Below are 26,045 nucleotides of genomic sequence, written 5' to 3' on the forward strand. Positions count from 1 at the left end.
TCCATATAATGAATCGTTTCCTTTATGCAGGTGGAGATTCGGCGCGGTGCGACGTTTTTCTACTTGGGGGCTTCACTCCCTGCGTGTCCGACTCAATTCACCAGTAATAACGCAGAGTGACAGGACGGGAAGAGATTTATTAACTCGGGCTCGGAGGATTAAACTACAAAATGTCAGATCCGGCTTTTCCTATTGGGGACTCGCTAATATGTGCGACGTTTATTTTTTTTTCCCCGTGTGCCCCCCCCCCATCAGCTTTACTCGTATCATTTAGATGGTAATTGCTTATTAAGATTTCCTGGTGTGGAGAGAAGAAGTGACAGGAGAAGAGAAGCTTCTAGAACAGTGATAGGTTAAATTGGATGTGTGGAAAAAAATATTAAACAATTTTGTTTCATTAAATCCTTACCCCCCCCCCAACCCCATAACAGGTGACACTGTATAATAGAAATGTGTGAGAGAATCTTCTCTCCTTGTAGTGAAGCCTATCTTCTCTTACATTTCTCTGTCTCTTTGCTGTCCGCCACCAATCACAAAATGTTTCAGCACAGCATCACATGGGCAGCTAGAGACTGTACCACTTCTGCCTGCTGGGAGGACAGTGCACATAACCTATATGTAGAGTGTCAGGGACCCATATCTCCCTGTATTGCAGACAATTTTTTTCAACATCTCTTTGCTGTCCAATAACAATCTCTGGACGCTTCAGCTCAGCATCACAATGGCAGCCAGAGACTGTACCACTTCTGCCTGCTGGGAGGACAGTGCTCATAATAGAGGTGTAGTGTGTGAGAGACTCTTATCTCCCTATAGTGAGGCCTGTTATATTTCTCTTTCTCCTTTCTGTCTGCTAACAATGACAAAATGTTTCAGCACAGCATCACATGGGCAGCTAGAGACTGAACCACTTCTGACTGCTGGGAGGACAGTGCACATAACCTAAATGTAGAGTGTTAGGGACCCATATCTCCCTGTATTGCAGATAATTTTTTCAACATCTCTTTGCTGTCCAATAACAATCTCTGGACACTTCAGCTCAGCATCACGGCAGCTAGAGACTGTACCACTTCTGCATGCTGGGAGACCAGTGCTCATACTAGAAGTGTAGTGTGTGAGAGACGCTTATTTCTCTGTAGTGAAGCCTATTACATTTCTCTATATCCTTTCTGTCTGCTAACAATGACAAAATGTTTCAGCACAGCATCACATGGGTAGCCAGAGACTGTTCCACTTCTTCCTGCTGGGAAGAAAGTGCATAGAATAGAAGTGTAAAGTGTAAGACCCTTTTCTCTCTCTCTTCTGAGTCACACACAGCCAATGTGTCTCTCAACTCCCTCATTCCCCCCTCCCTAATTCATTTCCCTGCATGGAGCACAGCATGAAGACTAAGGGAGGGGGGCGGTGTTGAGGTGTTGAGGGTGACATTGACATTGACTGTGTGTGAGTCGCAGAAGAGAATTCCTGAGGGAGGGGGAAATGGGGGAGGTGAGAGAGACATTGGCTGTGTGTGACTGGCTGAAGAGAAATCAGCTCCCTCATTCCCCCCTTCCTCAGGAATCCTCTTTTGTGGGAACATGTCATTAGGTTTAATGGTCAAAACCTTATAGTAGATTCCCTTTTTAAGGTGCTAGAAAGGGACCTACACAAATCTTTACAGGTCACCCCAGCGTTTTCTTTCATCTCTAAAGAATATTGAAGAAAATGTCTCTGCACATTCAGCTGATCTATGAAATGACCTGATCATCTGCCTCCAAATATAACTGAGATTTTTCATGTCCCTCGGTGAAGTCAACCGGCAAAATTTACCTTGACCCTTCCTCCATATTGCCGATTACTCAATATAAAACTTGCCGCATGGTCGGTGACTAGCGCGATTCCCCGGGAACTAGAGAGCAAAGCAATTTAAAAATGTCAGGTGCGCGCGGGGGTCCTGAGAGCCGCGGATGATACAAGGGAGAGAGAGTGAACTTTAAACAGGCGGCTCCATCTGTACAAACAGTGGTGAAGGTCTCATTGTGTGTTCTCATAAAGCCTGGATTCAAGGCAAACACCGGGGACATCGAAATAATCACCGGCGCACCTGTCTCTACCTGCGCTCGCCTTATGGTTACAGCGGTCCCGGACGTGTGGATTTGATCCTTTGTGTACAAGGAATCGAAATTGCCCTTAAAAAATGAATATCAACCTGTGAATATAATTAAAATAGGTCCATAATCCTGTGCTGATTCACTTTGTAATATATCATTATAGCAGTAGAGGCTTTGTTTTTCTGATACAGAGCTCCAAATCCCCTGCGCTGGCTTTGAATAATAATTTCCTGAGGACCCGTGGCCACCACTAGATGGAGCTCTAAGTCCCTTCAAATTAAAAAAAAAAAAAAAAAAAAAGCAACACGTGTTCCAAGTAGATTAAAAAAAATAATAAAATCTGTGATTACAGCTCCGGTGTCTGCATGGTAACAGACTACAAATACATTCTCTGTAGTCAGATCCTATAGTCACTGGGGGGCATTTATCAAAGCCCTTTTGGCATAGAAAAAGGTTCAAACTCCGGCTCATGACTTTTTCTACTTCATTTGTCTAAATGGAGTCTTTCGCCCACCCTCGCCACTTCTTGTAATGGGTTGTGGCAAGGGTGAGAAAAGGCAGGGCTATTGGGCCCCACCAGATTGACGCTCTCGCTCACCGGTTTTCCTCCATGAATGCTCGCTACAGTGGACTCTAGTCCCTACCTAGTAGAGATGAGTGGACCCTATGGTCGGGTTTAGCATTCGAGTCTGGTCACCTGACCCAAACTTATTGCCAGATTGGCGTCCGAACAGCTAATTCCGCAAATGTCCGTCTCTAGAAACTACCATGGGGCACCACCTGGCCAATCACAGCCATGGCTTGTTGCTAGGGGCGTCAATTTGCCTAATTGGCTGTTTGCCCACCAATCCGGTAACAGGTCCGGGTCAGACGAACGAACTCGACCATTGTGTCCGCTCATCTCGAGTCATGCGCCGAAGGGGAGGGAAGTTCATAACGAAGGGCTGTGACTACACAAGGTTTGTTGTCTGTTGTCCCAAGATGGACAGGTCGTCTTACAACAGGGTAGATTTTAAGTATCTGACTGCTATGACCCCAGGAGGACCCATGTCATCCATCTGAGTGGAGTTTTGCATGGCATCTTCCGCCCCATTGACAGTCTACGGGACTGATGAAGGTAGCCGATCACTTTTCTCAGCTATCTTCATCAGACTCATAAGCTAAATAAAAAAAAGCGAGGCAACATACATAAACAACCCCTTCTCGAATGACAGTTGGGTTCTAGTAGACACTTACCAATTCTCCGGAAGTGTTGATCTTCCGATACCACGTCTTGGTGATCCCTTGAGGCCAGTGATGGACTTTTAGATCAGGAGATGATTCCGTATTTTACGTGTCTTCGGTCTTGAGTGTTTGATATAATGGAAAATGCATCGAGTTCTTCATCCAATTTCCCTTGTAATCTAATTTATTATGTATGAATTGTAAAGCCGTCCTGCTGCCGTCGGCAAAAGTAAACACTCATGGGTCACGACAGCCAGAGATGTCGTCAGGCCGGGCAATGTGAAGACAAAAATAGGGCGCCGAAAAAAGGACCTTAAAACTGTCGCCCTGGAGAGGATTTATGGGTAATTTGCGGAGCTCTCGTACACTGGTAACAATATGAGCAGGAAGCCATATATATAGATCTGTCTACGGCTTTGCCTATCTATGACCTTCCGTGCGGAAGATAGTACAACCCCATTGTTAACAAAGCAAATTCATATTCTACCGTATTGTGTATACAGCTGCTATGCAGATCTATGCGCGTCAATAGCTACAGACTACAACCCTATGTGTAGTCTAAAGATAATCCTGGGATGTGTCATCTAAAGACATTATGTTTAAATAGATCATGTCTTTTGGTACTAAATGCTGAATGACATCCCTCATGTGATTTCTGCTGCGCCCCTGAACGATTTGGTGTTTGTTTTTTCCAAATCCGTCAACCCATTCAAAAGATATGGCCTCTGAAAGTTTATATGTGACTCATCTCATAGGGAGGGGGAGGTACAGCAAAAAGAGACACACCCCTGAGGAAATAAAAGTTTCCGCCCCCTAGGATAGTATGAAATTATTTTATCGTCGTATCTTTTGAACTCCTGGGTGGATTTTAGAAAAACAAACGGCAAATTGATCAGGGGAACGTCAGTAATGAAATGAGGCTATCGAAATAGGGTAGAGCACCCAGACTACCAAAAAAATTGTTAAATCTTCTGGATACTGCAGAGAGGCTGAACCTTGACATCTAACGGGCAAGGTTCACTGCTGCTGCATCAAAATATTTTGGATTTGTTATAAGGTTTTTAGTGTTTTTGAAGGAAGACCCATGGTGGCAGACTCAGGGCATTCATGTATTAGAATGAAAAATATTTCAGATGCTACCCCCAGCAAAATTTTAAAAAATTAAACCGTACCTGCAGTACCACTTTTGACCACCAGAGGCGATCTCATTTTGTCCATTTTAAAATAAACCTTTTTTTCTCATAGGTTGAGTTTGTCCTGAATCGCAGATTTTTTAAATGTCATTTCTTTTTATTTTTCAGGTCTCCTGCAGGACATGGATCACCCCTACAGCAAGTTTGATAACGAGTAGATTTGGGGAAGATTTTATGGATTTGATTCCGTCCTGGTGCATGAACGATCCCTGCCGATGCTGGACTGACAGCAGATTACTGAGAGCATGGCGCTGACCACAGACACAGTGATAGTCACTAACGATCCCCTTGTTAATGACGATTATTATTAGTCTTGGTCATTAGCGATTTAACCCTTTGATTAGCAGGCGGATACGCTCAGCGGCGCTCATATATAATGTTGTTAATGGTGTGATATCTCTGTCATCTCCATCCCTTTATGCACCAGCATCCCGAACAGATCAAGACGTAAAAGCTTTAAGAGGACCTCTCACCACCCCCATCATCTCCAAATGTCCGTAAATAGGTGTCACTCCACTGATTCCGGCACAGTTGGAATTTTTTCTCTAGCCCCCAGCGTTCCTGAGATATTATTGTTTTAGTTTTGGCACAGAGTATGCAAATTAGGCTCTATTTTGTCAAGTAGGTGGTGTCTGCCCAGCCCAGACCCGCCTACCTGCCAGAAGAGATGCAGAAACTAGCAGCACTGATTGCTCGGGAATGCTGGGGGCTAGAGAAAAAATTCCAACTTTGCCGGAATCATTGGAGCGGCTCCTGTTAAAGGGTACAAAGAGTTGGAGTTGGTGATGGTGGTGAAAAAAAATCTGTTGTTCCTATGTTACCACTATAGACAATTGCGCGGGACTATTCCTCTTGTCAATGGGTCTTACCCTCCACTTTGTAACATATTCATCACTGATTGGACAGTATCAGACACGCCCCATTGATAAGGGCACTGGTAACACCCAGCTATCATTTCCAGGAGGAATAACAGAGGGACAACGGAACGCAGAACGCTTGTGCTTGTAGCTAAACCGCTGAAACGGACGTATGAGAAGAGGGCGCAGTCCCCTGCAACGGGCAACTTTTTGTGTGATTTTTTTTTAACCATGTGATATTTTTTAAGCTTAGATTCTACATTGTAAGTGACACATAAATGTGAAGGTGAAGCATTTTTTAGTTTTGTACATGTTGTAGTTTTGTTTTATATTAGTATTTTCCCTCCTTGTAATGTATTTATCCATCGATCATTTTTGAGTTGTCTCTATAATCACATTCTATAGGGTTCAGGGGTCATCAAAGAATAAAAAGAGAAATAGATTGATGATTCTCTCTATTCCGGGAACTGCACAATATAAATGGGGGGGGAGGGGACCATGCACTATGCAGACAGTGTTCGGTAATGTCCCTGGTAATACCATTCTGTGTGTTGTTAGTAGCAGCAGGACTGTGAGTTTGGATTTATATTCCAGGATTGTAGCTTCTCCAAGTGCACTGGGCGTTTGTCCTTATACTGCTCTGTGCAGCCAGTGTTGGGTATGATTCCTGGAGATCTGTGTAATCAGACCTTTGTGTATGTTCTTAGTAGCAGCAGGACTGTGCACTGGTGGAGGGGGTGTCCTAATACGGCTCCACTGTACAGCAACTGTTTTGTTATTGTCCCTGGAGATCTGTGTAATCATACCTGTTGTGTATGTTGTTAGTAGCAGCAGGACTGTGAATTATGGCTTTATATTCTAGGATTGAAGCTTCAAGGGGGCGTGTCCTCACACTGCTGTGCTCTTATTTCTCTGCAGTCCATCCACTCTGCTGAATAAAAACTGTAACAGATTTCTGGTATACTTCTGAGAGTAGAAGTCTGTGGAATAGTTTGGAGCAAAGAGCACAGCAGTGTGAGGATGCAATAATAATAATGATTCCTTTAGTGGAATATCAATCCATATATCACAGTCCTGCTGCTACTAACAACACACAGAGGAATGATTATACATTGCTTCAGGGACAATACCTAACGCTGGCTCCTGAGAGCACAGGGCACAGAAGTGAGAGGTCACGACCCCCAGTGCACTTGCAGAAGATACAGTTCTGGAATATAAATGCATATATCACAGTCCTGCTGCTACTAACAAAATACAGAATGCTATGAGCGCACATCTCTCCAGGGACAATACCTATCACTGTCTTCTGCCACATTCCCCATAAGTAAATATCTGTAATACCAGTCACAACCTGTGGACAAGAGGGGCGCTATATCTACCTAGACTCCATTAAGCCGGTTCCTATAAGATCCTTTTAGGCAGTTCTCTAGTAGAGGATTTAAGGTGAATGTGAAACGCTTTGCTTTTAGGCTCCGTACCCTGCCCTCACCTCTCACCCCTCACCCCTCACCCCAGCATGATCTTTTAGAGTGTTTACCTTCCGATAAGTCTCATTTCTGTGTTTGAGCACGTTTTACTGTATACATGACATTTTAGGCAGTACATATGTAGCAGAGCTCGGTTTGTCCACACAGCAGCGATGAGTTTGCCATCGGATGTGCAGTAATATGTGCTACCAGCGGAGGATTCAGTGACCGGCCCAGCACTGCTACATCTGTCCACACACACTGCTGTTATGGGTTCGCTTCTGCTTACCCCATAATCTTGAATATACATGTTATTACTTTCATGATTTTGGTCACTGCAGAGCTGAGACTTCGTACCACTGTATATTGCACTTGATTCTCACTTTGTACAACTTTTATTTTGCCGTTTTGTATTGTGTTGCATTGTTATTATATTAAAGAAGTTAACCCTGAACTACGCGGTCACTCGATTATTATATGTTCTCAAAGATCATCACATCAGCAGGGGGCAGTGTGTCCTCCTATCACTACTAGGGGTAACTGTCCTATACCATGGCTCCCCTAAATCATCACACCAGCAGGGGGCAGTGTGTCCTCCTATCACTACTAGGGGTAACTGTCCTATATCAAAGCCCCCACATCATCACACCAGCAGGGGGCAGTGTGTCCTCCTATCACTACTAGGACTGACTGACTGTCCTATATCAAAGCCCCCACATCATCACACCAGCAGGGGGCAGTGTGTCCTATCACTACTATGGATAACTGTCCTATACCATGGCTCCACCACATCATCACACCAGCAGGGGGGAGTGTGTCCTCCTATCACTACTAGGGGTAACTGTCCTATATCATGGCTCCCCCACATCATCACACCAGCAGAGGGCAGTGTGTCCTCCTATCACTACTAGGACTGACTGACTGTCCTATATCAAAGCCCCCACATCATCACACCAGCAGGGGGCAGTGTGTCCTATCACTACTATGGATAACTGTCCTATACCATGGCTCCACCACATCATCACACCAGCAGGGGGGAGTGTGTCCTCCTATCACTACTAAGGGTGACTGTCCTAAATCATGGCTCCCCCACATCATCACACCAGCAGAGGGCAGTGTGTCCTCCTATCACTACTAGGGATAACTGTCCTAAATCATGGCTCCCCCACATCATCACACCAGCAGGGGACAGTGTGTCCTCCTATCACTACTAGGGATAACTGTCCTATACCATGGCTCCACACATCATCACACCAGCAGGGGGCAGTGTATCCTCCTATCACTACTAGGGATAACTGTCCTAAATCATGGCTCCCCCACATCATCACACCAGCAGGGGACAGTGTGTCCTCCTATCACTACCAGGGCTAACTGTCCTATATCATGGCTCCCCCACATCATCACACCAGCAGAGGGCAGTGTATCCTCCTATCACTACTAGGGGTAACTATCCTATACCATGGCCCCCACATCATCACACCAGCAGGGGGCAGTGTGTCATCCTATCACTACTAGGGGTAACTATCCTATACCATGGCCCCCACATCATCACACCAGAAGGGGGCAGTGTGTCCTCCTATCACTACTAGGGGTGACTGTCCTATATCATGGCTCCCCCACATCATCACACCAGCAGAGGGCAGTGTGTCCTCCTATCACTACTAGGGATAACTGTCCTATACCATGGCTCCCCACATCATCACACCAGCAGGGGGCAGTGTATCCTCCTATCACTACTAGGGGTAACTATCCTATACCATGGCCCCCACATCATCACACCAGCAGGGGGCAGTGTGTCCTCCTATCACTACTAGGGGTAACTATCCTATACCATGGCCCCCACATCATCACACCAGCAGGGGGCAGTGTGTCCTCCTATCACTACTAGGGGTGACTGTCCTATATCATGGCTCCCCCACATCATCACACCAGCAGAGGGCAGTGTGTCCTCCTATCACTACTAGGGATAACTGTCCTATACCATGGCTCCCCACATCATCACACCAGCAGGGGGCAGTGTGTCCTCCTATCACTGCTAGGGGTAACTGTCCTATACCATGGCTCCCCACATCATCACACCAGCAGGGGGCAGTGTATCCTATCACTACTAGGGGTGACTGTCCTGTATCAAAGCCCCCACATCATCACACCAGCAGGGGGCAGTGTGTTCTCCTATCACTACTAGGTGATACTGTCCTATACCATAGCTCTCCACAACATCACCCCATCCAGGGGGCAGTGTGTCCTCCTATCACTTCTAGGGGTAGCTGACTGTCCAATACCATAGCCCCCACATTCTCACACCAGCAGGGGGCAGTGTATCCTCCTATCACTACTAGGGATGCCTATCCTATACCATGGCTCCCCACATCATCACACCAGCAGGAGGCAGTGTGTCCTCCTATCACTACTAGGGGGTGACTGCCCTATACCATGGCCCCCACATCATCACACCAGCAGGGGGCAGTGTGTCCTATAATTACTAGGGGTGACTGTCCTATACCATGGCCCCCACATCATCACACCAGCAGGGGGCAGCGTGTCCTCCTATCACTTCTAGGGATAACTGTCCTATACCATGACTCCCCATATTATTACACCAGCAAGGGGCAGTTTGTCCTTATGTGTTTGCATGGGTGTCCTCCAGGTCCTCTGGTTGCCTCCCACACTCCAACATACTGGTTGGTTGATTAGATTGTGAGCCCCATTGGGGACAGGGACTGATGTGACAAGTTCTGTGCAGAGCTGCGTAATCTGTGTGCGCTATTTAAATACAGGAATTATTATTATTATTGTTATTATTGTAGCTCTTCTGCCTCTCACGTCCTGTTTTCATTATCCACACGTTTTCATAGAATTGTTCTCTCCCTTATCAGATGCATCTTTAGAGCGGATTAGAGCGGAGCAGAACGACCTTGCTCGAGGTGTTTTATCAGACTCCCCGACCCCCTCATAATCTTTGTTTTTACTCCTTTGCCTTTAGATATAGTGGATTTTCCTACCTGATTTTCTGATCAGACTACAGATAGGACAGATTACTGGTAAACACACATTGTGCTGCGGAATACTAAGCTGCTGGCTGCTCACCCTCTGCAGACACTGCTAGTAGTGACAGTGTCACCTCTGAGGTCCCTGCACATAACAGATTTGTGTGGAGACTTTAAAAGATTCCTAACAGTTTTGCAAATTCCAGTCTTGCTTTTTAAGAATTTGTTTTCAACAATGATGTCCATCTTGGTCGTCTCCCACTAAGTTCATTTTGGCTCAAAGAACGACGGATGGAGTGATCTGACACTGAAGTTCCTTGAACTTGAATTTCACCTCTAATTTGTCTAGAAGTTTTTCTTGGCTCTTTTCTTGGTGCAAATCGGTAATATTCGGGAAACCCGCTGAAAAATAGCGATTCGGGCACTTATTAAATGACAATGTACAATTGTAGTCACAGCAACATCAATCTGCTTGGAGACGGCCGTATAACATTTACCTGTAACCTGCTTGTCTAAATTTATTTTTCTAACCTCCTGAGACAACGTTTTCCTTGGCTTCCTCTGGTCCATAGTGAGTGTGGTGCACACCATGTCACCACACAGCACAGTGAGGAGCTGTACCCTATATACAGCACAGTGAGGAGCTGTACCCTATATACAGCACAGTGAGGAGCTGTACCCTATATACAGCACAGTGAGGAGCTGTACCCTATATACAGCACAGTGAGGAGCTGTACCCTATATACAGCACAGTGAGGAGCTGTAGCCCTATATACAGCACAGTGAGGAGCTGTACCCTATATACAGCACAGTGAGGAGCTGTAGCCCTATATACAGCACAGTGAGAAGCTGTACCCTATATACAGCACAGTGAGGAGCTGTACCCTATATACAGCACAGTGAGGAGATGTACCCTATATACAGCACAGTGAGGAGCTGTACCCTATATACAGCACAGTGAGGAGCTGTACCCTATATACAGCACAGTGAGGAGCTGTGCCCTATATACAGCACAGTGAGGAGCTGTACCCTATATACAGCACAGTGAGGAGCTGGAGCCCTATATACAGCACAGTGAGGAGCTGTACCCTATATACAGCACAGTGAGGAGCTGTACCCTATATACAGCACAGTGAGGAGCTGTACCCTATATACAGCACAGTGAGGATCTGTACCCTATATACAGCACAGTGAGGAGCTGTACCCTATATACAGCACAGTGAGGAGCTGTACCCTATATACAGCACAGTGAGGAGCTGTACCCTATATACAGCACAGTGAGTAGCTGTACCCTATATACAGCACAGTGAGGAGCTGTACCCTATATACAACACAGTGAGTAGCTGTACCCTATATACAGCACAGTGAGGAGCTGTACCCTATATACAGCACAGTGAGTAGCTGTACCCTATATACAGCACAGTGAGGAGCTGTACCCTATATACAGCACAGTGAGGAGCTGTACCCTATATACAGCACAGTGAGGAGCTGTACCCTATATACAGCACAGTGAGGAGCTGTACCCTATATACAGCACAGTGAGTAGCTGTACCCTATATACAGCACAGTGAGGAGCTGTACCCTATATACAACACAGTGAGTAGCTGTACCCTATATACAGCACAGTGAGGAGCTGTACCCTATATACAGCACAGTGAGGAGCTGTACCCTATATACAGCACAGTGAGGAGCTGTACCCTATATACAGCACAGTGAGGAGCTGTAACCTATATACAGCACAGTGAGGAGCTGTACCCTATATACAGCACAGTGAGGATCTGTACCCTATATACAGCACAGTGAGGAGCTGTACCCTATATACAGCACAGTGAGGAGCTGTACCCTATATACAGCACAGTGAGGAGCTGTACCCTATATACAGCACAGTGATTAGCTGTAGCCCTATATACAGCACAGTGAGGAGCTGTACCCTATATACAGCACAGTGAGGAGCTGTACCCTATATACAGCACAGTGAGGAGCTGTACCCTATATACAGCACAGTGAGGAGCTGTACCCTATATACAGCACAGTGAGGAGCTGTAGCCCTATATACAGCACAGTGAGAAGCTGTACCCTATATACAGCACAGTGAGGAGCTGTACCCTATATACAGCACAGTGAGGAGATGTACCCTATATACAGCACAGTGAGGAGATGTACCCTATATACAGCACAGTGAGGAGCTGTACCCTATATACAGCACAGTGAGGAGCTGTACCCTATATACAGCACAGTGAGGAGCTGTACCCTATATACAGCACAGTGAGGAGCTGGAGCCCTATATACAGCACAGTGAGGAGCTGTACCCTATATACAGCACAGTGAGGAGCTGTACCCTATATACAGCACAGTGAGGAGCTGTACCCTATATACAGCACAGTGAGGAGCTGTACCCTATACACAGCACAGTGAGTAGCTGTAGCCTATATACAGCACAGTGAGGAGCTGTACCCTATATACAGCACAGTGAGGAGCTGTACCCTATATACAGCACAGTGAGGAGATGTACCCTATATACAGCACAGTGAGGAGCTGTACCCTATATACAGCACAGTGAGGAGCTGTACCCTATATACAGCACAGTGAGGAGCTGTACCCTATATACAGCACAGTGAGGAGCTGTACCCTATATACAGCACAGTGAGGAGCTGTACCCTATATACAGCACAGTGAGGAGCTGTACCCTATATACAGCACAGTGAGGAGCTGTACCCTATATACAGCACAGTGAGGAGATGTACCCTATATACAGCACAGTGAGGAGCTGTACCCTATATACAGCACAGTGAGGAGCTGTACCCTATATACAGCACAGTGAGGAGCTGTACCCTATATACAGCACAGTGAGGAGCTGTACCCTATATACAGCACAGTGAGGAGCTGTACCCTATATACAGCACAGTGAGTAGCTGTACCCTACATACAGCACAGTGAGAAGCTGTACCCTATATACAGCACAGTGATTAGCTGTAGCCCTATATACAGCACAGTGAGGAGCTGTACCCTATATACAGCACAGTGAGGAGCTGTACCCTATATACAGCACAGTGAGGAGCTGTACCCTATATACAGCACAGTGAGGAGCTGTACCCTATATACAGCACAGTGAGGAGCTGTAGCCCTATATACAGCACAGTGAGAAGCTGTACCCTATATACAGCACAGTGAGGAGCTGTACCCTATATACAGCACAGTGAGGAGATGTACCCTATATACAGCACAGTGAGGAGCTGTACCCTATATACAGCACAGTGAGGAGCTGTACCCTATATACAGCACAGTGAGGAGCTGGAGCCCTATATACAGCACAGTGAGGAGCTGTACCCTATATACAGCACAGTGAGGAGCTGTACCCTATATACAGCACAGTGAGGAGCTGTACCCTATATACAGCACAGTGAGGATCTGTACCCTATATACAGCACAGTGAGGATCTGTACCCTATATACAGCACAGTGAGGAGCTGTACCCTATATACAGCACAGTGAGGAGCTGTACCCTATATACAGCACAGTGAGGAGCTGTACCCTATATACAGCACAGTGAGGAGCTGTACCCTATATACACCACAGTGAGGAGCTGTACCCTATATACAGCACAGTGAGGAGCTGGAGCCCTATATACAGCACAGTGAGGAGCTGTACCCTATATACAGCACAGTGAGGAGCTGTACCCTATATACAGCACAGTGAGGAGCTGTACCCTATATACAGCACAGTGAGGAGATGTACCCTATATACAGCACAGTGAGGAGCTGTACCCTATATACAGCACGGTGAGGAGCTGTACCCTATATACAGCACAGTGAGGATCTGTACCATATATACAGCACAGTGAGGAGCTGTACCCTATATACAGCACAGTGAGGAGCTGGAGCCCTATATACAGCACAGTGAGGAGCTGTACCCTATATACAGCACAGTGAGGAGCTGTACCCTATATACAGCACAGTGATTAGCTGTAGCCCTATATACAGCACAGTGAGGAGCTGTACCCTATATACAGCACAGTGAGGATCTGTACCCTATATACAGCACAGTGAGGAGCTGTACCCTATATACAGCACAGTGATTAGCTGTAGCCCTATATACAGCACAGTGAGGAGCTGTACCCTATATACAGCACAGTGAGGAGCTGTACCCTATATACAGCACAGTGAGTAGCTGTACCCTATATACAGCACAGTGAGGAGCTGTACCCTATATACAGCACAGTGAGGAGCTGTAGCCCTATATACAGCACAGTGAGAAGCTGTACCCTATATACAGCACAGTGAGGAGCTGTACCCTATATACAGCACAGTGAGGAGCTGTACCCTATATACAGCACAGTGAGGATCTGTACCCTATATACAGCACAGTGAGGATCTGTACCCTATATACAGCACAGTGAGGAGCTGTACCCTATATACAGCACAGTGAGGAGCTGTACCCTATATACAGCACAGTGAGGAGCTGTACCCTATATACAGCACAGTGAGGATCTGTACCCTATATACAGCACAGTGAGGAGCTGTACCCTATATACAGCACAGTGAGGAGCTGTAGCCCTATATACAGCACAGTGAGGAGCTGTAGTCCTATATACAGCACAGTGAGGATCTGTACCCTATATACAGCACAGTGAGGATCTGTACCCTATATACAGCACAGTGAGGAGCTGTACCCTATATACAGCACAGTGAGGAGCTGTACCCTATATACAGCACAGTGAGTAGCTGTAGTCCTATATACAGCACAGTGAGGAGCTGTAGTCCTATATACAGCACGGTGAGGATCTGTACCCTATATACAGCACAGTGAGGATCTGTACCCTATATACAGCACAGTGAGGAGCTGTAGTCCTATATACAGCACAGTGAGGATCTGTACCCTATATACAGCACAGTGAGGATCTGTACCCTATATACAGCACAGTGAGGAGCTGTACCCTATATACAGCACAGTGAGTAGCTGTACCCTATATACAGCACAGTGAGTAGCTGTACCCTATATACAGCACAGTGAGGAGCTGTACCCTATATACAGCACAGTGAGGAGCTGTACCCTATATACAGCACAGTGAGGAGCTGTACCCTATATACAGCACAGTGAGGAGCTGTACCCTATATACAGCACAGTGAGGAGCTGTACCCTATATACAGCACAGTGAGTAGCTGTACCCTATATACAGCACAGTGAGGAGCTGTACCCTATATACAGCACAGTGAGGAGCTGTAGCCCTATATACAGCACAGTGAGGAGCTGTAGCCCTATATACAGCACAGTGAGGAGCTGTAGTCCTATATACAGCACAGTGAGGATCTGTACCCTATATACAGCACAGTGAGGATCTGTACCCTATATACAGCACAGTGAGGAGCTGTACCCTATATACAGCACAGTGAGGAGCTGTACCCTATATACAGCACAGTGAGTAGCTGTAGTCCTATATACAGCACAGTGAGGAGCTGTAGTCCTATATACAGCACGGTGAGGAGCTGTACCCTATATACAGCACAGTGAGGATCTGTACCCTATATACAGCACAGTGAGGAGCTGTACCCTATATACAGCACAGTGAGTAGCTGTACCCTATATACAGCACAGTGAGTAGCTGTACCCTATATACAGCACAGTGAGGAGCTGTACCCTATATACAGCACAGTGAGGAGCTGTACCCTATATACAGCACAGTGAGGAGCTGTACCCTATATACAGCACAGTGAGGAGCTGTACCCTATATACAGCACAGTGAGGAGCTGTACCCTATATACAGCACAGTGAGGAGCTGTACCCTATATACAGCACAGTGAGTAGCTGTACCCTATATACAGCACAGTGAGGAGCTGTACCCTATATACAGCACAGTGAGGATCTGTACCCTATATACAGCACAGTGAGGAGCTGTACCCTATATACAGCACAGTGAGGAGCTGTACCCTATATACAGCACAGTGATTAGCTGTAGCCCTATATACAGCACAGTGAGGAGCTGTACCCTATATACAGCACAGTGATTAGCTGTAGCCCTATATACAGCACAGTGAGGAGCTGTACCCTATATACAGCACAGTGAGGAGCGGTACCCTATATACAGCACAGTGAGGAGCTGTACCCTATATACAGCACAGTGAGTAGCTGTACCCTATATACAGCACAGTGAGGAGCTGTACCCTATATACAGCACAGTGAGGATCTGTACCCTATATACAGCACAGTGAGGAGCTGTACCCTATATACAGCACAGTGAGGAGCTGTACCCTATATACAGCACAGTGATTAGCTGTAGCCCTATATACAGCACAGTGAGGAGCTGTACCCTATATACAGCACAGTGATTAGCTGTAGCCCTATATACAGCACAGTGAGGAGCTGTACCCTATATACAGCACAGTGAGGAGCTGTACCCTATATACAGCACAGTGAGGAGCTGTACCCTATATACAGCACAGTGAGGAGCTGTACCCTATATACAGCACAGTGAGTAGCTGTACCCTATATACAGCACAGTGAGTAGCTGTACCCTATATACAGCACAGTGAGGAGCTGTACCCTATATACAGCACAGTGAGGATCTGTACCCTATATACAGCACAGTGAGGAGCTGTACCCTATATACAGCACAGTGAGGAGCTGTACCCTATATACAGCACAGTGATTAGCTGTAGCCCTATATACAGCACAGTGAGGAGCTGTACCCTATATACAGCACAGTGAGTAGCTGTACCCTATATACACCACAGTGAGGAGCTGTACTCTATATACAGCACAGTGAGGAGCTGTACCCTATATACAGCACAGTGAGGAGCTGTACCCTATATACAGCACAGTGAGGAGCTGTACCCTATATACAGCACAGTGAGGAGCTGTACTCTATATACAGCACAGTGAGGAGCTGTACCCTATATACAGCACAGTGAGGAGCTGTACCCTATATACAGCACAGTGAGGAGCTGTAGTCCTTTATACAGTCAGACTTTTATTTTAAATTTGCACCCAAAAAATCTCAAACACCTAGCCCCCCCCCCCCCCCGCATTTGACAAATAGCTGAGGCTACAAAGCCAAATGAGAAGGCAAAAAAGAGGCAACAAAAGAGTCACAAATCACAAGGAAACAAAAGGAAAATCTGATAAATGACCCCCATTTTCTCTCGTCCTCTCTCACGTCACAACTTATAACCTGCAGAACAGAAATTTCTCGTGTGGGCGGTAAAGTAAAAATCCATAGCATTTTCTTCTCCTCCTAATAATTCCTGGGGTCAGACAATGCGCCGGTGGGATATCTGCCGCTCGCCTACAATCCCTCCAGGTTCCGATATGTAAAGAAACGCGGTGTTAAAGTCTTTTTGTAAGACGATTAATAGAGAACATTCTTGGAGGGGGACGTTTAGCTCCGTAGAAGCTGGAGGTGAACTACGGTGTGGGACATGTGACCTCCTGCAGCCAATCGGGGAGAGGCACTTGGCGATGTTGGGTTGGGGGGTAACTAGATGTTTCTGAAGATGATGGAAGTTTCCTCGTCAGGGGATGGAGGATCTCACTAGTGACACTGACAACTTAATAGGAAAACATTTGTCATCTCGGCGGCCGCGGCTTCTATAAAAGGTGTCAAGGACTGGATATGAAATCCTGGCGCCTGTCACCGTGATATACAGACACTAAACGTCTCCGGGAGATGGACGCCGGGGACGGTGTCGCCCATTTGTTTTTATTTATTTTGCCACATTTCTTGGATTGAAGCCTTTTTACCGCAGCGAAGCTTTAACATCTTGAATTATATTCATATTTATTAGCAATTGGAAGTCGGGGGGGGGGGGTGAAATATGAGGCTCCTCGCGAAGAGACTGGAGAGGGAAGAAGCTGAAGAGGTTTGGGGGAAGTTAAATAAGGGCAAAGTTGGGAAACGGTGCCACATCCGTCCACTGGATATGTCTGGGATTGTAGATTAGGTTTTCCAGGAATTCGTCTTGATAATATATCCTCAAGATAAGCCATCGGTGGGGGCCGAGACCAAGTAGACTATTCCACGCAGTGGAAGATATAAAACCCTTGAGATACCTGCTAGCAGAGGCCCAAGTAATAGTCAGTAGAGTCTAAGGGTCTGCTAATTCCCACCCCTCCCTATGTGACATGTTGTTGACCATCCTGTAGGGAATCTCGAGACTGATACCCCTGGAATGTGACATGTTGGTTACCATCCTGTAAGGAATCATTAGGTTGATACCCCTGGAATGTGACATGTTGTTGACCATCCTTTAAGGAATCTCGAGGTTAAAACCCCTGGAATGTGACATCTTTTTGACCATCCTGTAGGGAATCTCGAGGCTGAGACCTCTGGAATGTGACATGTTGTTGACCATCCTGTAGGGAATCTTGAGGTTGATACCCCTGGAATGTAACATGTTGTTGACCATCCTGTAGGGAATCTTGAGGTTAAAACCCCTGAAATGTGACATCTTGTTGACAATTCTGTAGGGAATCTTGATTTTGATACCCCTGGAATGTGACCTGTTGTTTACCATCCTGAAGAAAACCTTGAGGTTGATACCCCTGGAATGTGACATGTTTTTGACCTTCCTGTAGCGAATCTCAAGTTGCTACTCCTGGAATAGTCTATGTTACAAATGGCTGGTCCATATGGACCTTCTCCACTACTTAATTCCATCTATATTTGCATTTGTAGTTCTTCTACCAGAAAGGCTCTGATACCAAGTCATTTAGGACCTAAATTTTAGCCTCTTTTCCACAACATGATACAACATGGATGGTTGGTTCAGCTTGGATAGTTTGTTTTTCAATGCAGGAGGTACCTGCATAAATTCCTTTCCAGTAATCTGGAAAACCTATAGGAATCCAGGGAGGTGCACTGGGAAAAAGAAAACAAACTTACCCTGCTCCGTGTCCCATTCCCACCATGCTTCCATACTTTCAGTTTAACGACCTTCATTATCCAAAAGGTGGTCTCCTTGGACAACAACAAAGTTACCTCCAATAGGAGGTAAAGCAACATTCTGTGATCCAAGGAGGACGCTCTTTGGCCAAAGTGGGGCCTGTTACCCATCCTTAACTTTGGGCCGGACACATTGGGGCAGATTTACTTACCCGGTCCGTTCACGATCCAGCGGCGCGTTCTCAGCGGTGGATTCGGGTCCGTCCGGGATTCACTAAGGTAGTTCTTCCGCCATCCACCAGGTGGCGCTGCTGCGCTGAAGTTCCCTGGAGGCGCACTGGAATGCCGTGAAATTCACCGGCCTATACCTGGTGAAGGTAAGTGTAATTTTCGCGACACATTTTTTGTCTTAAATGCGGCGGTTTTTCCGAATCCGTCGGGTTTTCTTTCGGCCACGCCCCCCAATTTCCGTCGCGTGCATACCGGCGCCGATGCGCCACAATCCGATCGCGTGCGCCAAAATCCCGGGGCAATTCAGGTACAATCTGCGCAAATCGGAAATATTCGGGTAACACGTCGGGAAAACGCGAATCGGGCCCTTAGTAAAGGACCCCCATTGTTGGAAAATGGAAGTACAGGAGTGACGTGGGATTCCTGAAAAACTTGTTGCTTCATTGAAGACCAATGAGAACCCATTTTAGACATGTCATCATCTAGTATTGCTTTTCTTTTCTTGGTCCCCAGTAGGGACTAAAAAAAGTACCATGGCACTTTTTTGGAGTGGAAAAGTTACAAAAAGTTATGAAGCCGTTACTTATCCCAGTGAAAAGCCAACCAAAGCAAGATGAGTTGGACAGAAATCACCAAGACTTGGTACCAAGGAGGTCAAATTTTTGGTGAGTGATGGGGGGGGGGGACTCTGGGCAAAATGTAGGTAAAAATAGAGTGAAAAATTCTTTATGTATTTACCCATAAAGCAATGTTTTGTCTGTAGTTAGGGTTGAGAAGGGCTCAGTGTGTATAGAGATGAGACTTGCTGCATGGGTGGATGCAGAATTTTTCACTTTTATCTATCTCTTGTCTTCCTTCTTTCCACTATCTATATCAAATATATATATATATACTGTATATCATCTATCATCTCATAGTATCTATTCTACCTATTTTCATTCTATTTGTCTGTCTATTATTTCTTCTATCTACCTGTACGTCTATTTATAATAATAATTCCTTTATCTATATAGCACACAGATTACGCAGCGCTGTCCCCAATGGGGCTCACAATCTAATCAACCTACCTGTATGTTTTGGAGTGTGGGTGGAAACTGGTGGACCCGGAGGAAACCCACGCAAACACAGAGAGAACATACAAACTCTTTGCAGATGTTGACCCTGGGACTTGAACCCAGATCCCCAGTGCCGCAAGGCTGTAATGCTAACCACTGAGCCACTATTGCATATAGTACTATATGTATTGTATGTCAAATATTTATCTAAATCGCATATATATCTTTCATCTATTTATTATCTATTTATCTATTATATCTCTATCTAGCATCTATTTATCTATCTATCATCCTCTCTTACCCTATTGTTACACATCAGTGAGTTATAGGTTGGGGATCAGTGAGATGAGAATAATATTGTACATTGTTCTGAGCCGGATTTCCAATTTTTTCCTTTTCAAGAATCCCATTTACAGTAAACGCCACCTGTTATTAGCAGTTACTGGTACAGTACTATCTCCTATATTATAAAGGAGCCCCTGAAGGTTATTCTGATGAAACCCAACAACACCTGCAGCGCCACCACAGGACAAATAGAGCATTACACAGTTCTAATGGATCCCAATGGATCGAGCCTATAGGAAAAGATTGTTCTGTTCTGTCCAGAAAGACATTTTTCCTATCAATCCTTTTTTGAATCATAGAAGAAATTCCAAGTCCCAGAACAGACAATCCCTTGAAGTGTGACCTCTGGATGGACTTGAACTTTTGAGTCTTTGAACTTTTCTTTGATTTTCTCAAACTCGAAATTTCTCTTGAAGAATATGTTTCATTTCCCAACAAGTAATGGAAGAAGAAGGAGCAGAGATGAGCTATTATTATTTCACATCAAAATCAGGTTCAGCTCCGACTCCAGCGACGGCAGAGGAGGAAGAAGTTCATCGTGACATGATGGGAGACGATCGTCTACATTGTCAAAAATCTTAAAGGAACAGAGGATCTAAATAACAAAATTTACTCTTATAAAGCCTTCTTCTAGATGTGTCCCCATTAATTCATTTCCCTCTCTCTGTGTCTGGCTGAAAGGCAACTGTAAGGCAACTGGCTGTAGCAGCAGCCCTTCCCCACTGCAATGTACTGTAGAGAACCAGGAACCTTAAAGGGGCTGGCCAGGTCATACACCCTATTAGCCCCCACACCCACCTTTGTTCTCCTGGGAGTAGGGTAGATTAAGGATCGCCACCTTCTAGCTATATGACTCTTACATGTAGCTGTAGGAGGCTCCTCCTCATTGGATACACAGAAGTGGAGTAGTTCACTTCTCAAAAAATAAAGGAAAGACTTAAAAAACACAATATAACTCCAAGTAAATCATAAAAGTGACATAAAACTGTTTACTTAGGAAGCAACGCTGTCTGACAATCAATTTCACATACTATTAGCAAGATGCACTGAATGAAGGAGAGGTTCTGTAGGTGGGGACCACAGACCACTTCTCAGTACCAATGCTTTTTGGCTGATGTTTTGGTCAGTTTTGAATGTTGGTGCTTCCACACTTGTGGTGGCATCAGAGCGACTCTACAACCCACACACGTGGCTCAGGTAGTGCAGCTCATCCAGAATTACACATCAATGCGAGCTGTGGCCAGAAGGCTTGTTGTGTCTGGTAGTGTCCAGAGGCTGAAAGCGCTACCAGGAGACAGGTCAGTACACCAGGAGACATGGAGGGGGCCGTAGGAGGGCAACAACCCAGCAGCAGCAGCATCGCTACCTCCGCCTTTGTGCAGAAGGAGCACTGGCAGAGTCCTGCAAAATGACCTCCAGCAACCACAAATGTGCAAGTGTCTGCACAAACAGAAACCGACTCCATGAGGATGGTAGGAGGACCCGACGTCCACAGATGGGGATGTACTCACAGCAGGACGCTTGGCATTTGCAAGAGAACACCAGGATTGGCTTATTCACCACTGGTGCCCTGTGCACTTCAGAGATAAGAGCAGGTTCACACTGAGCACATGTGGCAGACGTAACGGAGTCTGGAGATGCCATGGAGAGCGATCTGCTGCCTACAACATCCTTCAGTTCTCTGCATTGACCTCCACAGTCAGTGGAGTAACTAGAAGCTGATGGGCCCCAGTGCAGAGTCTGTGCCAGGCCCCCGACTATAATGTATGGTTTATAGTAATAGTCTTCTCATATGGGAAAGTGACACCATAAGGGCCCCCTAAGCATCTTGGGCCCTGGTGCAACCGCAACCTCTGCACCCCCTAAAGTTACTCCCCTGACTCCAACATTCCCTGAGTTAAAGCTGTATCAGTCTCCTCATTGGATACACAGAAGTGGAGCAGTTCAGTGCTGAGAATTATGAGCACAGCAGTGTGAGGACACACTCCAAGTTCACATGGAGAAGATTATACAATCCTGGAATATAAATCCATATTGTCCAGCAGTCTTGCTGCTGCTAACAAAACACAAAGGTGTGATTACACATCTCTCCAGGGACAATAACTGCAGAGAGCACTAATCAGCTGTGTGAGGACACCACCCCACTGCACTTCGATTATCTACAATCTTGGTATATAAATCACAGTCCTGCTGCTACTAACAACATACACAAAGGTGTGAATACACATCTCTCCAGGGACAATACCTAACATTGTCTGCCGAGAGCACTGTACGCAGCAGTGTGAGGACATGCCTCCAGTGCACTTGGATAACCTACAATCTCGGAATATAAATCCATATATCACAGTCCTGCTGCTACTAACAACTTACACAAAGGTCTGATGACACATCTCTCCAGGGACAATACCTAACACCCTCTGATCCCTTTAATACTTCCCAGACTCCTCCATACGGATCTGTGCCAAGCCTCTGGCAGGTAATTTGCAGCGCGTCGTCTCCACTGAGCAGCTGCCGCTCTTAATGGCTTTTCATTGCTTTATCTTCATAAAGTTTGTGGAAAATATTTCACTTAAAATGAGTTACGCTCCATCGTGACTTGCACATTTTTTTTAATGGGAATTGTTTCCGAGCCGATCCGAGGGCAGGAAATGAAGCAGCGGAGTCTTACACATTGGTATTTTCCCATACACTGGCAACATGTGGAGAAAACCTGTGGTGTAAGTAGGGGGGGCGTATGGGGGTAGAGTCATCCCGGGGACAGGGGTCTACATAGATGAGAATGGGCCTCAGGGGATGATCATAGTAGGTCCTCAATATAGTGCTGTTTGCTACTCCTTGCTAATATCTAAGTACTGCATCATTTGTTCCTATTAAGCCCCCCTACACAGAACTTTGATTGTCTTAGAAGCTGTTTTGGACCTAATGGATACATAGCAAAGGTAATATTAACAGTATCTAAAGCCACCACTAGTGGGAGCTAACTACAGACCATCAATTTTAATGTACACAGTGTTACATGTATACAGTAAGCTCCTAGGCTCCCTCTAGTGGTGACCATAGGAAGCAGTCATGTAATATTATAGATGACTGTGAGGTCAGGTTTCTACAGATCATCCTCTACAGCAGTGATGGCAAACCTTTTAGAGACCGAGTGCCCAAACTACAACAAAGACCCGCTTATTTATCGCAAAGTGCCAACACAGAAATTTAATTTGTGACTTATACTCCCTTCTCTGTCACAGTTTTCATTGTTATCAGCACCAGAGGACACCAATAAAGCAGAAAATAGTCCCAGGTAGAGCTGTCACTTTAATATAGCTCTGTGCACAGCAAGTCCTGGGCCGTCTGGGACTGCAGGAAGATACCTGGAGTCATCTCTGGTGATGGCCTGAGTGCCCGCAGAAAGGGCTCCGAGTGCCACCTCTGGCACCAGTGCCATAGGTTAGCCATCACTGCTCTACAGTATATAGTATTACCAAGTGGATAAGGGTTGAAATCTTAACCAGATTTAATATTCTGCAGAGATTCTTTGTTTTTTTTTCCCCCAACCATTTTCTAGTCTTCTTCATCCTCCATCAATGATAAGAATTTTTCTCACTGAATCCAATGCCACAGAATGTAAAATCAATTTCCATCCAGTTGATACCAGTTCACCGATGTAGTTCGGAAGCTTTTATGTACAGGAACAAGAATGCATTATGGGTAATCCGGAATATTCTTATTCCGATATTTTCACTACCAATAACTGTGAAATCAATGCTGAGAATCAATGCATAGTATGTGAATGATGTGTCCCCCCTTTGTGTCCCTGGATCATTGCTACTTTGACATAAGAATTGATCCCCAATCCCAAATCTGGATCTATTTTTCTGTTAATGAATTAATTATTCTTTTTTACAGTCTTGTATATTATTTGAAATATATATATATATATATATATTATATACAGGCAGTCCCCGGGTTACGTACAAGATAGGGTCTGAAGGTTTGTTCTTGAGTTGAATTTGTATGTAAGTCGAAACTGTATATTTTAAAATTGTAGATCCAGACCAAAAAATTTTGGCCCCAGTGACAATTGAAGTTTAAACATTTTTTGCTGTAATGGGACCAAAGATTATCAAGAAAGCTTCATTACAGACACCTTACAGCTGATCATTGCAGTCTGGGACCATAGTAAAGCATTTAGAAAGCTTCAGAGGGGTCTGTCTGTAACTATGGGTTGTCTGTAAGTCGGGTGTCCTTAAGTAGGGGAACGCCTGTAATTATGATTTATATTTACATTTTTTTCACATTCTACTTTTGTTTTTGCGTAAAGAATGGATCATTATCCAGGAATAATCCAATTTTTTATTGCTCATATTATTTTTTAGATCATTATTTTTTTAATATTTTATATTTACATTGTTATTTATGGTCTAAATTGAAAATAACATGAAACAATAGATTTGTATTTGCCAGCCAATGGCTATGATTCAACATCTGTATCTCTTTTAAAAAAAAAATATTTTAATAATAATACTTTTTTTTACGTATTTTTCTATTATTTCATTATTTTTAGTTCATTAGCTGTGGATATGACCAATACTTGTACCACTCTAATTTTTTGTTGGAATGTTTTTTCCTTTTTTTAAATATTTTTGGTATTTTGACAAATATCTTTTTGTATGACTTATTATACATATTATGATGATAAATGTTCTTTTTATATTATTTTATATTTTCAATTTTAATGATTTGTTCTTTACCTGCAGTTTAAATTGTGCATAACAAAAATGTATTGCAATCCTCTGACTACAATCCCATATCTGTAGCTCCCAAATGTCTTCATTATTCATTTTTATATCATATTACATTATTCTACTTTTTTTCCTAATATGTTTGATTTTTTTTGTAACTTTTAATTTTATCCGCTAACAAACATAAGAATTGGTCACCATCCTCTGACCCATGACTACAATCCCATATCTGTATCTCCCTAATATTTTTAGATTTTTTTTTAGATTATTTTCTTTCGTATCAAATTAAATCCTTCAAAAAAAATTTCAATTACATTTTATTTTTTTTAGTGTTTTAAATTTTTACTTTTATTTTTTTTTTTTTATCACTATACTCTACACTATACTGATGGCTACAAATTTTAAGAATTTTAATATATTTTTTTTATATCATATTAAATGATTATTTTTTATTATTATTTACTTGTTTACTTTTGTCCACTAACACAAGAATTGATTGCTATCATCTGACCCGTAGCTACCATCCCATATCTGTATCTCCCTAATTTTTTCATTTTTTAAATACTATTATATCATTTTACAATATTCTATTTTTTTCGAATGCATTTTATTTTTTTAGTATTTTTAACTTTTACTTTTATCCGCTAACTAATGCAAGAATTGATCCCTATCCTTTGACCCATGGCTACAATCCCATATCTCTATATCTCTACATTTTAATTGGACCCATATGGACATTATACCCCCCCCCCCCCATCTTTTGTTCCCCTTCTACGCCTCCTGCATTATATTGATCATCTAGTAACTCAATTACATGTAAGATGACCATCTCCATTTTAATGCAGTGCCATAATGAAGCCTCATCAAAATCCTGATAGACCCCAGTCCTGTCCTTCCAGCTGAGCTCCATAATGGTGATTTACTGCACAAGGTAGGAGCTGCACTTACCTCTAGCGGCCACTAGATGGCGGTGTAGAGCTATGGCAGTCT

General features: G+C 44.5%; 1 protein-coding gene across 2 annotated transcripts in view; it reads left to right on the forward strand.

Annotated features, from left to right (window-relative positions):
• LOC140133728 (pituitary tumor-transforming gene 1 protein-interacting protein-like) overlaps nt 1–7,281 on the forward strand; it is a 33,793-nt gene extending 26,512 nt beyond the window's left edge. For both annotated transcript variants that reach the window (XM_072154285.1, XM_072154284.1), the window contains exon 7: nt 4,613–7,281. In XM_072154285.1, the coding sequence (XP_072010386.1) occupies nt 4,613–4,662 (50 nt within the window). In that variant the 3' untranslated portion in view covers nt 4,663–7,281. The remainder of the gene's footprint in view (nt 1–4,612) is intronic.
• Nucleotides 7,282–26,045: the final 18,764 nt, after the last annotated feature.

The sequence above is a fragment of the Engystomops pustulosus genome, chromosome 5, assembly GCF_040894005.1.
Source record: "Engystomops pustulosus chromosome 5, aEngPut4.maternal, whole genome shotgun sequence".
NCBI lineage: Eukaryota > Metazoa > Chordata > Amphibia > Anura > Leptodactylidae > Engystomops > Engystomops pustulosus.